The sequence below is a fragment of the Scardinius erythrophthalmus genome (assembly GCF_964197995.2).
Source record: "Scardinius erythrophthalmus genome assembly, chromosome: 1".
Taxonomy (NCBI): domain Eukaryota; kingdom Metazoa; phylum Chordata; class Actinopteri; order Cypriniformes; family Leuciscidae; genus Scardinius; species Scardinius erythrophthalmus.
This window is the reverse complement of record NC_138221.1, coordinates 56,545,466-56,560,811: the sequence shown is the minus strand read 5'-3', so window position 1 is coordinate 56,560,811 and position 15,346 is coordinate 56,545,466. Positions and strand designations below refer to the sequence as shown.

Here is a 15,346-nt window from a genome sequence, read left to right as displayed (position 1 = left end):
TTAAAATTGACCGGAGTTCTCCTTTAAGATATTTTGTTGTAAATTTAAAGTAATGTGTTACTTTACTGGCTACTTTAAAAAAGTAATCCTATTATGTAACTCGCATTTCAACCTCCGTTTCATACCGACTCTATCCAGCAAATGGCATATACCGGTAAGCACTGATACATACAGTACATGAAATAAACTGTAATCTGATTTTTAAAATGTAGGAAATGTCTCTACAAAGCCAACAACACAACTGATATTGAATTGAAGGGAAAGTAATATATAAGGTAACTCTGACACTGGCAGGATTTTATTAAATAACAGCTACTCAGAAGTCACTTACCAATAAACTTTATTTTACACTTTGATACACAGGTAAGAGAGAGACGGACATAGAAAAGCTGAAGGACAGGAGGTTTATGCCTTCTGTGTCTCTGCCATCATCCTCTCCTTCTGTTTCATCAAGCACTTTCGTCCGCTGGCGTACGCGCCGAGGTCCCCGTCTAGAAGAAATAAAGAGGTTAACAGCCGAAATACTAATTCCTGTACATTCATATAAACATAGCTTTGGTTTCATTGTCAATTGAAAAGTAGTTTTAAGACAACACCTATTACAACTGGGCTTGTCCCATTGTGTTATATACTGACCACTGCTAATTGCGCATAAGACATTACAACCTGACAGAATACTCACAGCGTGACTGAAAGGCCTTGGACACTTGATCAAACTGCTTCAGTTCTGTGTTACAGTTCTGTCTGTAACTGGGACCCTCGCGCTGCTGGCAGGCCCGAAGACGCTCCTGGATCACCTTCACGATCTCCTGGTCCACCTTACTGCAGACAAAATTCAAAGAAAAAGATAACGATTGTGTGCAAAAATAGAGATATATGAACAATAGGACTACAATGCTTTTTTGATGAACATACTAGTCTCTCCTCCACTGCATCTCGGCCTCATAATAGCACAGATAATCTCCTTCCTGGCATTCAGTCAGCTCAGGAACACGGCGAAACTTCTGATGGTAGTAGTGGGACTTCTTATCGCCCTGGATGCCTTCGATAATACCTGGTAGAGCAAACAAAAAACAGGAGGGCAATAAAGTAAGGGTCAAGATTAGAATTACAAGCCAAGTAGATTTTAGGGTGTGTTCACACTTGTAGTTCGGTTCGCTTTGTTCACTTGGTCCGGACCTAACAACATAGGGATATGTTCACAACCTGATTGGTCGGCTTATATTGCGTATATTTCATGACGCAACTTACCGAACATTCTAAGCAATGCTGTGTGTGTAAAGGAGTCAAAACTGAGGCAGGAATCCCTGTGTCACACACACAAATGAAGATCTGCTTCTGTTCTGATGCCTGTACTGAACTGTAATGGGCAACATCACGAGTCACGACTATGACGAGAAAAAACAGGTATTCTTGAGCATTCGGTCCTTTTTAGGGTCACTTTTTGTGACATTGTGTTTATCGTTTTTGGTTAGATGTCTTTGGTCTGTGTTGTTCATATTTCAATTGTTCAGTTGTGTTCAGAGTTCGTTTGGAAACGGAGCGAGACCCATCTTTTCAGGGGTCTCGATCCACTTGTTTGGTGCGCACCAGGGTTCAGATGGCAGCGTTCACACTTATTCAAATGAACCGCACTAACAGAGCAATCGCACCAGAGTTTGTTTTAATCCAACCAAACATGCCAGGTGTGAACACACCCTAAAATGTGATTAGTAACAAAATGCATATCCTTTGAATATATTGTTCTGATATTGTTACAGTTTTGTTAACAATGTCTAAAGATATTTTAATATTTGTCCTCCATACAATTTGCACTGCAGAATATTCCATTATATTCTTGTATTTGACTGAAATGACAATAAACAAAACTGAAATGAAACCAAAATGCATTGCTATTATAAAAATCAACCAACCAATGAAGAAAAGCTTTAAGCTACGCTGTGAGGATATTTAGGCTACATTCTGCACTGCTTTGTATAAACTGCATTAAAGGAATACATTATTATTCCTTCCTTCATGCATGTTAATATTGCTGGGAAGCGAACCCATGGTATTGGTTCTGCCAGCACCAAACTCTATTGTTTGAACTTCAGGATAACACAGAATAAGTGCTTTTCGACATTTAATTTGTTAAAAATGTATTTTTTTCCCTTATGTTTAAAATAGTAGCAATACTGTTTTATAATATTCATAATTTGCGACAAATTTTTTGGTCACACTTTAGATTTAGGTCCAATTCTCACTATTAACTACGACTATTGCCTCAATAAACTCCTGCTTATTAATAGTTAGTAAGGTAGTTGCTAAGTTTAGGTAACTTGTTGGGTTGGATTAAGGGATGTAGAATATGTTCCTGCAGAATAAGCCATTAATATGTGCTTTAAGTACTAAAAACAGCCAATATTCTAGTAATATTCATGCTAATAAGCAACTAGTTAATAATGAGAATGGGACCCTAAACTAGATAGATAGATAGATAGATAGATAGATAGATAGATAGATAGATAGATAGATAGATAGATAGATAGATAGATAGACAGAACTATAGATAGATAGATCAGTTCACCATAACATACACAAATGTATGTCCAGAATGTGCTTTTCACACTACAAAGGCTACTATATGTGAAACTGGATGAATAATAACTGGATGCCTTTAAAGATGTAAACAGTCTCAAATGCACGTCACCTCTGAATGTGGTCACTGGCACATCCACCGAGTAGTAGAAGAGCTTAGACAGTATTAAAGCTGGATTCGGCAGAGAAGTTTGTTTATCCACCACTGGAGTCTGGCGGGGAGGCTGTGGATACACATCTTTGTCGTGATCCTCCGGCATTTTCGACCATTAATTGAAATGGAAATTTCAAAAACCCTTTAATCGACCTCAAGCTCCCGTCTCTCAGTGCGCATGCGCGGTTCACAAAACATGGCGTGAAAGGTCACCGAGCTACGATTAATAAACTGAATGGAAATTATTTTTACACATTTTTTATAATTTCTATTTAAAAATATGAAACTAATGCTATTAATCTGTATAAAATTGCCATTTTTTCTCCTCTTCTAGTTTATTAACTGCCAGGTTGAAGGTGAAAGGTTAAACACGTAATTGTTATTTTCTACCAATAGATGTCGTCGTTCTACTACTGTACAATATTTTTTTATTTAATTAAATTAAATTTATTTTTTATATTTTTTTAATTAAAAAATGCATTGAGACATTAATACTTACAGTTCTCAATTATAAAACTACAACAAAGTCAAATACAATATGTAAAAAAAAGGGATTGATAAATATGAATAGGTAATTTTAAGCTTCCCATTAAATCTGGCATTCTTACTGAGAAATCTCAGCAATTACTCGTCTATATTTACAAAATCAACTAAAATAGGTTTAATAAGTTTAAGTAACATGTAATTTGTGTAGTTATGTTACACAGAATAGATGTTTGTGTGGTTTTGTTATGTTCATGTCGTCTATAGCTGATGCCTGATGTCTATTGTGTAGTAGTTGGTTCTTATGGTTGAGAAACTATTATTTTGCAATAATATCGTGGCTCATTTGTGATATATATATAAAAAAAATTCTGCCACCATGTGTTTGTTTGACACAAGTGTGCAGTCGCGATACATACAACCGGCGTAGCGTCATAGAACGTCTCTGAAAAGGTTCACGCCCACTTTTAGGGGAAAACAATCCGGCTAGCGCCATACACAGTAACGGATTGAGGACGTGTACTAACCCTTACAAACATGTAATTTGTATTTAAACATTTTTTTCACACAGTAGGCTACCCCTATTATGTATTTGTATTTAATTATTTTTTCCACACAGTATTTTGTATTTTTTATTTTATTTTAAATACATTTCCATGATGTATTTATGCCCATCTCTGCCTGCCATCATCATCAATATCTTGCTGTTATGGAAATATCATGAATTACGGATGATGCTATCGAAAGCTAAATCAGGCTAGTTGTATAGCTGGACAGAAAAGTGCACTCAGTAGCTACTCTAAATATAAAGACACAATATTATACATTTAAAGATGTTTACTTCTTAAAACCGTAGTAAAATCATTCACTGGCTACCCCATATAGGTGACTCGATGAGGTACGAGTAAGTGTCCGGGTAAACCACTGGGTGGGGTTGTTAGACTAATTTGACGCTGGTAGAATGAAACGGGATATGTTTTTAAGTTGCCCAAATTAAGTTTATAAATGTATCGTTCACGCTCTATGGAAGGCAGGGTGGACATATAATTACTCGACATATTTCATCTAAGTGATTTCTTAAGTTATACACGTCTGCCGGCTGTGTACGGACGTTGTTTTGTGCCGCTATTTTGTATTGAAGTCTATGGGAAGTCTGGCTTGTTTTCCCCTAAAAAGGGGCGGTTACGAAATTGACAGTTAAGTTCCCGGATGTGCCGGTTGTATGTGTGATCACGTGGTACAGACACGCTTCTTCCATTTAACACTGAACCAAAGCACCAGTTGACACACAAAGTTACAGTCCTTCGTTTTAACTTCACCACAGTCTTCGTAGTCATGTCTTTCTGTTCGTTCTCCGGAGGGGAGTTTTATAAAGATCATTTTGAGACTGGTAAGTTGACCCCGATGTAGCTACTGTATAACATACGTAAACAAGGCAACTTATGTAAGCGCATATGTAACTTGTGTTATGTGATTAGTAAAACTATGGGAATGTCTTGTTTTAAAGTTATCACACATGGTGTTTGTGTGCTTGGTTCTCCACTATTTTTGACATGTTTATTTTCCATTTAATATTGTCAAGCATCAATAAAATGTAACATTAAAGGTTCATTTATGTTAATGCGAGTTGCTTTTCTTCATCCTTAAGTCTCAGTGATCAGTTTAATCGGTAACACTTTACATTAAAGTCTAATTTTTTAACATGAATTAATGTATTAACTGACATGAACTAGCAGTGAGCAATACACTGATAAGCTAAAACATTATAAACACCTGCCTAATATGCTGTTGGCCCACTGCGGGCTGCCAAAACAGCGCCGACCCAGCCGAGGTGGGCTCTACAAGAGCCCTAAAGGGGTGCTGTGGTCTCTGGCACCAAGACGTTAGCACCAGATCATCCTGTAGATCCTGTAAGTCCTGTAGATTGCAAGGTTGAGTCGCTGTGGATCAAACTTGTTGGACCAGCACATCTCACAGATGTTCAATTGGACTGGGATCTGGGGAATTTGGAGGCCGGGGAAACACCTTGAACTCTTCATTATGTGCAGTATCCTGCTGAAAAAGCCACTTCCACCAGGGGACACCAGTGTGATGAAGGGGTGTACCTGCTCTTCTACAATGTTTAGGTATATGACACGTGTCAAATTTACGTCCACTTGAATGGCCGGACTCAGGGTTTCCCAGCAGAACATTGTCCAGAGCGGCACACTCCCTCCACTGTCGTCGTCCCACAGTACCCAGACGCCTTGCCAGAACAATTTGGCCCGTGTCAAAGTCGCCCAGATCTTTATTCCTGCCCATTTCTCCTGCATCCAACATGTTGATTACGAGAACTGCTTGTTTGCTTTCTATCTAATCTACCCAGATCTTAATATGTGTCCTTGTTACGAGATGATCAACGATATTCGCTTCACCCGTGACTGCTCATAATGTTTTGGCTCATTAGTATATTTTTTTTACTACAAGACAATGTTTTTGAATAGTCTTATTAGTGAATAGTGGGTTAGTAACTTTTATAAAATAAGATCATCTGAATCTTATTCCAACTGCTTGTGTGTGTGTTTTCCTGCAGGCATGTATGTTTGTGCTGAATGTGGATATGAGCTGTTCTCCAGCAGATCCAAATATGAGCATTCATCACCCTGGCCAGCCTTCACAGAAACCATCCATGAAGACAGTGTGTCTAAACATGAGGAGAGACGGGGCGCTTACAAGGTAAAGGTTAAAGTGGTTTCCCTGTAGAAGAACTGCAGTGCAGCACGATTTCATTGAACACTTAATGCTGCCTTTACGTGCTATGGGAATTATTGTAAATACAAGTTTCCTAGTTAAACATTGGACATGAACACCCTCTCAAGTTGTATTTACCACTGGGAAGTTTGGGGATAATTTTGATACCCAAGTTCCCGAGTTGGGCGAGCCATAAACTTAAGCCCTGTTGTTAAAGTAGTGCATATTTACATCTTGAGTAATCATTTGAAGCATATTGTATGTGTTATACACAGCTCAAATAGGCTGTATTTGACCGAAATTCCAGAATCGTCAGCAAGATGACTATAGATGAGCACGGTGAGTTTATATGGTTGTCAACGAATGGGACGTTAAATATCCTTTTGGCTCTAATAAGAATTTCCCAATAAATAGACCTGGTGTCCTACAAGATTCCTGTTCTTTCCGACAACAAATCACTTGAATGCGACAGGCTTGTAATCACGACATCAGAAGTGGGAAGTAGGAACTTTCTGATAGCATGTGAAGGCAGCATAAAGTTGTTAAAGGGTTAGTTCACCCAAAAATGAAAATTGTTATAATATACTAAGCCTCATGTCTTTCCAAACCTGTAATACTTTTGTTCGTCTTCGAAACACAAAAGAGACATTTTAATAAAATCTGAGGGATTTCTGCTTGGTGAAAGACTATTCACCAAAAAAACTCTTCTCAAGAGTTCTTACGAGACACAATTGCTTTATAATGAGCAGATTGAATTTAGGCTTTTATTCACATATAAACATTGATCAGTGGACATAGATAGAGCACACAAATATGGTAAACAGAAGCTCAACCGTACTTGAGGGTGACTAATTGATGACAGAAGTTTAATTTTTGGGTGAACTTTTCCTTTAAGGCCCATTCACACACCAAGAATGATAACTATTAAGATAATGATAAAGATGTAGTTCTAAAAATCTTTCTAAATATAAAAGAATAGCAGAGTTCACAACACAAATGTAATGATAACGACACAGAGAAACAATATCGTTGAAATCACTTTCAGAAAAAAATTTTTTTTCCAGCTGATGAACGATAAAAAATTGACAGCCAATCAGAATCCATCCTGCTTTAAAGCGCTGGAGCATTTAAAGGGGTAGACGACAAAACTGCAGCGCGCGCTTATAATTAAAAAAAATGATATTGTGTATTAGTGTGGATGCTAATATAGTTATCTTTATAGATATCCTTCTTGGTGTGAACCGGCCTTGAATCTCTTATCTGGAGAATGTGAACAATGAATTCTGTGACATCTTTTACAGGTTAAATGTGGTAAGTGTGGAAATGGTCTTGGCCATGAGTTTGTGAATGATGGACCCAAGCGCGGCCTCTCGCGCTTCTGAATATTCAGCAGCTCTCTGAAGTTCATTCCTAAAGGTATAGTTTTACAACAATCAATACAAGTAGGCTGTGTTATTGTACAGTAGTCAACATTTGAAGTGGATCAAAAAAGTTCATCAAAGTTGTCCTAAGACAAGAACGGGTATTGTTCAAAATTCATATATACTTTGATGAAAGGTTTTGATCCACTTCAAATGTTGACTACTGTATTTAGATGTATATTTTTATTAAATAATGCCCCATAATAATTCGGGGTGATAGAATTTGAATTGTGAATGTGATCTGAATTTGTAAACTAATGGTTAAAGTGATCTCAATACATACTAATATGCTGTATTTCTTTAAGTAAGCTATTGATAACTGCTTCTATCTGTGTACAGTATGTCTTTTAATACAGTTGTTCTTCCACAGTCAAGAATGAGCAGCAGTAGAGCCGGATGGTTGGATAAGCATGCGAGGATGTTTCAGTAAGAGCATATGGAGAAGCTTGGATGCGTGTACCGTGTGGATGGTGAATGAAACACTCTGATGAAAAGCCCACAGAGGAGCGTTCAGAGTGATGATGTGTAAAACAGCCTCATGGGAAACATGAAGAAGCTTCTCCCAATAACTGCTACTAGCAATCAATACGCACAACTATGCCAGATCAAATCTTTTATACTCTGCACAATATACACTACCGTTCAAAAGTTTGTGGTCATTAAGATTTTTTACATTTTTTTTTAATAAAAGTCTCTTCTGCTCACCAATGCTGTATTTATTTGATCATTATAATTTAAAAGAACTGTTTTCTATTTAACTATATGTTAAAATGCAATCTATTACTCCAGTCTTCACCGTCACATAATCTTTCAGAAATCATTATAATATGAAGATTTGACACTCAAGAAACATTTCTGATTAATATCAATGTTGAAAACAGTTGTGCTGCTTCATATTTGTGTGGAAACCATGATCTTTTATTTCAGGATTCTTGATGAATAGAAAGTTCAGAAGAACTGCATTTATTTGAAATGGGATTGAACGCATATTTGCATATTTACTTTATTTAAAAGTACGTTCTTTATTTCATAATAATAAAAACCGTATACTAACTCGAGTCTTAACTTCTGAATGCTAGTGCACATTTTATCTTAGTTTGCCTGTTATAGATCAATAGTTACTTTAATGTGTATTTCTTGGTGACTTGATAACAATGATCCTAAATACTGACATAATTTCTGCAGCCTCACTTGGTCATGTGGAGATCAGCTTTAAAATGTTTACCACTTTAAATAATTTATGTATTTACATGTTTAGAACAATGCCAAAAGATCAACTTTTGGAAACATTCTGCTGTTTCTGTATATCACTGCTTGTGTGCTCACTACAAAGATTTCAGTCATTAAACTTGTTTGATTTTTAATAACCTGCTGCATTTTTCTGTTGTTACATATTGATGAAAAGCCCAGGAGATGTTTAAAGTTTAAAATCCCCCTTAAACATCTTTAAAAAACAGGATTAGTAAATAAATTGCTTATGGGAATGAATATAGAGCTTGATACTTTGAACCTATAAAGACACATTTACAGTCTTTGTAGCAGTAGCCTATGTGTGTGTGTGTGTGTGTGTGTGTGTGTGTGTGTGTGTGTGTGTGTGTGTGTGTGTAACTGCGCCATATCAATTTTCTGGTGTCAGCATCAACTTAAATGGCTACTGAAAGGTGATATTTGAGAATAGATTTTCCTACACATGTGGTTGAGCTGCTGTTTTTCATGTTTATTCATGTAACTGATCTACAATATGCAATAATTAGTCAATTCGAAAAACAAAACTGCTCTGATTAAAGTACATTTTGTCCCGTTAAATAGTACACATTGTAACTTGAGGGCCAGGGGTCTTGAAAGTGAGAAAGCAAATCAGCCACAGGTCATTTTGCAGAATGAGAATAGCATGAGATGACCACAAAATATGATGTAGTCAGATCTTTTTTATTTAGAAAAGATTAAACATTATACGTTTCCCATTCAGAGAATGTGTCCTTGTCAAACATTGTATTCAAATTTAAAACAAATCAAAATGCTTGTGCTTTGCAGCTATTTGAGACTTTTCTCAATGATAAAATCAACTTTTTCTATCAACTTTAAATGTCATAGTCACAATGCCATCAATCCCAGCTTGAAGTTCATCATGTTCCTGGACGCTTGACACTCCTTTAGGGGTCCCAGTGAGAATGAGATCGCCTTCTTCCAAAGAGATGATCTCACTCAGGGCCGTGCAGAGACCTCTGGAGGGGCAGGTGCTCAAAGTATAAAAGGGGGCACATGGAACATGCATGCCCCCCCGGAAGAAAATTTTGTACATTTTAAAGATAAATTCATTAATCTGGTGCACTTTGAGTCACCCGAATCCACTGTTTAAAAAAAATAATCCACCCACAAACCGCCCATATTCTCTGATTTAGATATCTGCATCTGATCACATTACAATTATTCAAATTCTCAGTGTTAAGCATGATAATATGGTAACATATCACACTGAAGTTGGCTGATTTAAAACGAACATTTATTTAAAATAAAAGTTCTTCTTTTGGCAAAATTACATTTCCTTAATAGCCTAAACAGAGGCTTTTCTCCCTTCAAACTTAAATTGTCAATGTTTCATTACATCACTGTTTGAAAACACTAATTTTTTGTACCTTTTAAAAAGGGCATTTTTCCACTAATTTTATTAAATGTATGCTCCATCTTTCATTTCAAATTCTCAAATTTGATCAATATATTCAATTAAAATAATAAGACACTAGGCTGTTACCAATCAAATTAAATAATTAACATTGAAAAATTATAACTATTAATTTGGATTATTTTAAATATTTTTGAATATACAAATAAGGAATGTTGAAAAGAATGATACTTTATAAAACTAAACCGCCAGTAGGAGGCGGCAGGCGACCGTCTTAATGAGCGAGTCATTGAGTCATTCATTCAAACGATTCATTCAAACGGCTGATTTATTCAGAATGAGGCAGTTTATGAATGGGTAATTGAATCTTTGACTCAACTGATTCGTTCAAAATGCCGAATCATTCAATAATGCAACTAGTGTTGCTGTGAGATTCGCGATGGTTCTGCAGTGATCTTTGTTTGGAACTATTTTCGCTGCTGAAACAGAACAAAAATAGTCATTGCGTCTAAAATGTAAGTGACTTAATTTTAACTATTTGTTTATTGACCTGCTATGAAATCAGTCTCGGTTTCAATCTTGATGGCATTCAGGAAAACAGTTACTTCTATAGCCTAACGTTACACACAGCAATATAAACATCTCTGCATGCTCTCTTCACGTCGTCCTTGTAAAATAATAATAAGTAAACGAACATCAAAATCACTTCGCTGAGAATGAAACGCCACTTACCAGCAGCCGCAGATTTGAAGACATCCTCTGGTAGTGCGCATAGCCGCGCGAAATAAAATAAAAAAGTGCGTGCAGCGTGAGGAATGAGGTGAAAGGTCATCATGTGGGTCATTTTATTTACGGCTAAATTATTATTAATTAATTCAATAAATATATTTGTTTGACAGGGAAGCTGTGCGCAAACAGGAATATATATTATTTTTCAAAAATAGAAAAAAAGAACCCCAGAAAAAAGGGCACTTTCTCTCCAGGAATAAAAAGGGCAGGTGCTCAAGCCCCCTTTGATGTCTATGTGTGCACGTGCCTGATCTCACTGATGTAGTTTATGAGAAATGGGACGGAAAAGATCATTTGGGATGTGCTTGCACTCTGTTTCAGGATATCGTTCACCTTCAACCACAGATTGATGCTCCCAGGGTCTGGGATCTTCTCCTTGGGGATGAAGTCACTAATGGGGCATGAGGTGTTGAAAGCTTTGGCCAGGGTCCATGGAAGACCTTTGGACTTGCATTCGTCCTGAATGTCTCGAGCTGTCATGTCCAGGCAGGGCCGTTTCTAGGCATAGGCAAACTAGGCGGTCGCCTAGGGCGCAAACAGCTGGGGGGCGCCAGTGAGAGCCCCTACCACACCAAGAGATTTTTTTCTCGTCCAAGCGAGTGGAAGAAAAATCCTTCTTTTTATACATTTCCTATAATGGAGCATATATTTGCACTAAGTGCCTGTCTTTTTGGCAAAAAGACGCCCATCTCTAAATATCTACAGTGGCCATAGGTCGTAGGGCGTGAAGTGCTTGAAAGTAGCTTTAGATGCGTTCGACCAAGGACTTTGGTTCGACCGAAGTTCGAATCCGCCTTTTGCCGAACTCGCTCTTCTTCTCCCTTTTCCAAACACATGAGATGTAAAATTTATAGCCTAACATAAAGGTCTCTAGCGTTATATTTTGCCAACGAACTAAAATCGAAATCGTGATATGGCTTTGTGCCTTTATAAAACAGCACAATACTTTAATTAAGTAGCCTATAGGCATTCTGTTTATGCTGCGTGATTTAAAGAAAAGTGCGCACTTTGCTCACGCGATCAGAATGGTGATCTGGTGTTTTCTCCAAAATAAAAGCTAAAGGGTTTATTTCTTGCAAGTGAAGAAATTAGGACAAAAGTATTGTAATTTTCCTATACTATAGTGTAATGTAAAATATACTTTTGAAATATTCATTTTAATTTATACAGTACATATTATTGGCTATATGGATTTTACGTCATAGGAATACTTATATATTTGCTCTTAATTTTTAGCTCTCAAAGTGCATCAGATTGATGCATTAATTTAACCTTAAAATGTACAAAATTTTCTTGCGGGGGAGCATGCCCCCGAAACCCCCTAGAGGGACAGAGGTCCACCCAACATAGTTTCAGACCAGAATAGGAGACCCTTCCCTAATGTAAGCAGACGGGGGCTTCAGGAAGAGCACAGGCTCGCTGGGAATTGCATTTTTGAGTTCGATGGCGTGATCTGCATAGTTTCTCCCGACGCATATTATTTTCTTTCCCCATTCCCAAAAGCGAACAATATTCCTCGTGCTCATTTTGTCCTGCAGCCGGAAATAAAATGACCTTTGGTCGCTTGATAACGGAGGGCGATGAGACGCGTTAGTAGTACATTACGAAATATGTAAATCTAGTACAAATAGAACAATCAAGAAACTTATATGATTGTCTGGAGTAAAGTCCAAGAAACATTATTTGGCTTGAAGAAGTCGATAAACGATATCAATAATCCTACTACGGCAAACGGCTTACCTTATGAATATTAACTAGGTCTCACAAGAGTTCTTGAAATCTGGCCAATGGCGAAAGCTGCGTTATTGAATATTAATTAGGCTTTGCTGACGCTCCTAGTTTGGCCATCCAATGACAAAAGCTCGAGTTACATTCCCAAGTCTTTAGCTATTTTTGTATTGTTTTCTATTGCTTGCATAAACTTTTTTGCATTTCTATTGTTTGCATCAACAAAACGGATATGGATTTATGGATTTATATTTATGGATATATATCTGAATTAATTGCATTAAAAATGTCACAATTTGATGTTCCATCCCTCATAATATTTCTAATATATATATATATATATATATATATATATATATATATATATATATATATATATATATATATATATATGCTGCTACTATGCTACTGATAGGACGAAACTCAACGAGTGGACTAACCAACCACATGCAGGCAGAAATAATTTCATTGGACCTGCCACATAGGCATATGAAAAGAAATGTTTTTATTTATTTTATTTTTTTAAGTTTGCTATTTTTATCATTACATTATCATGTAACATGTAAAACTACATGTATATCGCTTTCCGCTCTCACGTGCACTGCCGATGATGCTGCCACTGAATCAGTTGCTAAGCACCCACAGACGCCGCCGCTCACAATACTAAGCGTAAACAGAGCAAACTTGACCCAAAGCAAAGCAGCCGGTAACGTGCGATTTAAAATGCTCACCAAGGCGCGAAACATTTTATTCGCCATGTCCAATTGGCTACACTCCATGTTCAAAACTACATTGAAAGAGGAGGACAACGAAGATGACAGGCCACCACAGAGCACTTCCCTGCCGGGGCCGTCGAGCCCGAATGGGGCGCTGGAGCAGAGGGTAAAGAGCTCTGAGCTCAAGAGCTCCTCCGACACGGCGCTCAGCGATAAGGTAAGAGACAGGAGGAAACTTACAAACACTACTACTGTGAACTAGAAGTGTATACAGAACCATGGTAACTCCACTACACTGTAGGTCTATCACCACAGAACACAGTTAATAACTTACCTTGCTTGTAACACTTTACAATAAGGTTCATTAGTTAACATTAGTTAAAGGGGTGGTATAATGCCCTTTTCACAAGATGTAAAATAAGTCTTTAATGTCCCCAGAGTGTTTTTCAACAGAAATATGAAGCAGCACAAATCCTCTCAACATTGATAATAAAAAGAATGATTTCTGAAGGATCATGTGACACTGAAGACTGGAGTAATGATGCTGAAAATTCAGCTTTGATCACAGGAATAACTTACATTTTAATATATATTACAATAGAAAACGCTTTTAAAATTGTACTAATATTTTACAATATAACTGTTTTTACTGTAATTTTTATGAAATACATGGTAAGTATTAGAGATTTTCAAAAAGACACACACACACACACACACACAAATTGTATCGACCCCAAACTTTTGAACAGTAGAGTATATGTAATGGAAAGTTGCATAAATGTACATCTTGAGTCACACTTGGAAATAACAGCAGCTGTTAGGTATAAAAAGGGCATTGCATAAATAAGGAGCATAAAATAATCTGAATATTTTTGCAATAAATATTTTTTATTTTTTTCTAATTTTTCAAATTGTTTTCTAAACATGTGACATTAAGGCAACAAACAAAATTCCAAAATTATAGTAAATGTATAATACTAAATACGTAAAACCATAGAATTCAGTATTACTATGATACACAGTCATGTGAAAAAGAAAGGATACCCCTTACTTTTTGACATGACTGTGTATCATAGTAATAGAATTATAAAAAGTATTTTGGTACTCCCAAAAGCTATAATATTACCATGGTAGTTTTTAATACTGTTTTGTAGGTGTACTATATGGTGTACCATCACATAATATGGAAATGGAACTGGCCAATTACTATATTCATTTACCATTGTGTTTACAAGGTACTACAAGGTAACAGCCATAGTATTTCCATGGTATTTTATATAAAAAAACAGGGTATTACCAGATATTTAAAAAAAGGTCTAGAAGCATAGTATTTCCTTTGTTATATGTCCCAACACTACCTAAATAGATAGAGAGATGAATAAAAAAATAAAAAGGGTATTACCTTAATGCACATCTAAAAAAAAAAATCCCATATAACAGTATTATATATATATTACCATGGCACATGCTCAAAAACATGGTATTACCATCTAAAAACATAATCATATTTTCATGCTATGTGTCCACAAACACTGTATAACTCTTGTCTTGGTCCAAAAACATGTTAATACCTTGTTTTTTTAGCTAGAGTTGTATTTTCATTCAAATTCACCCTCATGAAATTTCACAAATAAAGAAAGTCCACTGTCAGAAATGTGCCAATGTATGAAGCCTCTTGTGCACAGAAGTCACTTTACATCCCTCACACGATAATGACCTTTTCACAAGATGTAAAATAAGTCTCTGATGTTCCCAGAGTGCACAAAACACCCCACAGATATTTTTTTATAGCATGTTTTTATAGCACTTTTTGAGGGTGAGCAAAAACGCGCCGTGTAAGCATCTTCGATTACCTAACACAGACACGCACTGAATATTTAAAAAAACTTTAGCCTTTTATGTTCAAACCGCAGTCAGACAAAGATGGAGAGACTCAAGAAGAAGTGACAACATGTAGACAATATTTCTGAATGGTTAGTTGATGAATTTATGTAGCTTATGTGTAGTTATCTTCTAGTCATTGATAAGCATATTCTGTCATGATAATCTATAAATCGCGTTCCCGGGGGCGGGGTTTTCAGAAGCCAGTAACCTTTCACAACCATCCTAAATCTCACAGGTTTTT

General features: G+C 36.6%; 2 protein-coding genes and 1 pseudogene across 3 annotated transcripts; 1 reads left to right on the top strand and 2 right to left on the bottom strand.

Moving 5' to 3' along the window:
- Positions 1–323: 323 nt before the first annotated feature.
- ndufb10 (NADH:ubiquinone oxidoreductase subunit B10) lies at positions 324–3,083 on the bottom strand. Its single transcript, XM_081367693.1, has 4 exons — positions 2,690–3,083; positions 916–1,054; positions 683–822; positions 324–491 (listed from the first exon to the last, which is right to left on the bottom strand). Exons 1-4 carry the CDS (start codon positions 2,835–2,837, stop codon positions 406–408), a joined length of 513 nt encoding a protein of 170 aa, XP_081223819.1. The 5' UTR covers positions 2,838–3,083; the 3' UTR covers positions 324–405.
- A 1,070-nt stretch (positions 3,084–4,153) lies between these two features.
- Positions 4,154–8,727, top strand: msrb1a (methionine sulfoxide reductase B1a). Its single transcript, XM_081360079.1, has 4 exons — positions 4,154–4,604; positions 5,787–5,929; positions 7,246–7,360; positions 7,736–8,727. The coding sequence occupies exons 1-4, from the start codon at positions 4,550–4,552 to the stop codon at positions 7,753–7,755; spliced, it is 333 nt and encodes a 110-aa protein (XP_081216205.1). The 5' UTR covers positions 4,154–4,549; the 3' UTR covers positions 7,756–8,727.
- Positions 8,728–9,427: 700 nt separating this feature from the next.
- Positions 9,428–12,303, bottom strand: LOC308696294 (oxaloacetate tautomerase FAHD1, mitochondrial-like; annotated as a pseudogene). Its single transcript has 3 exons — positions 12,050–12,303; positions 11,021–11,275; positions 9,428–9,565 (listed from the first exon to the last, which is right to left on the bottom strand). The product of its transcript is annotated as an oxaloacetate tautomerase FAHD1, mitochondrial-like (transcript).
- Positions 12,304–15,346: the final 3,043 nt, after the last annotated feature.

Coding starts and splice junctions, on each gene's coding strand:
- ndufb10 (XM_081367693.1), bottom strand. CDS start 2,837: ATGCCGGAGGATCACGACAAAGATGTGTATCCACAGCCTCCCCGCCAG. Junction 1,055..2,689: donor GCCAGTGACCACATTCAGAG/GTGACGTGCATT, acceptor TTGCTCTACCAG/GTATTATCGAAGGCATCCAG. Junction 823..915: donor ATGCAGTGGAGGAGAGACTA/GTATGTTCATCA, acceptor TTTTGTCTGCAG/TAAGGTGGACCAGGAGATCG.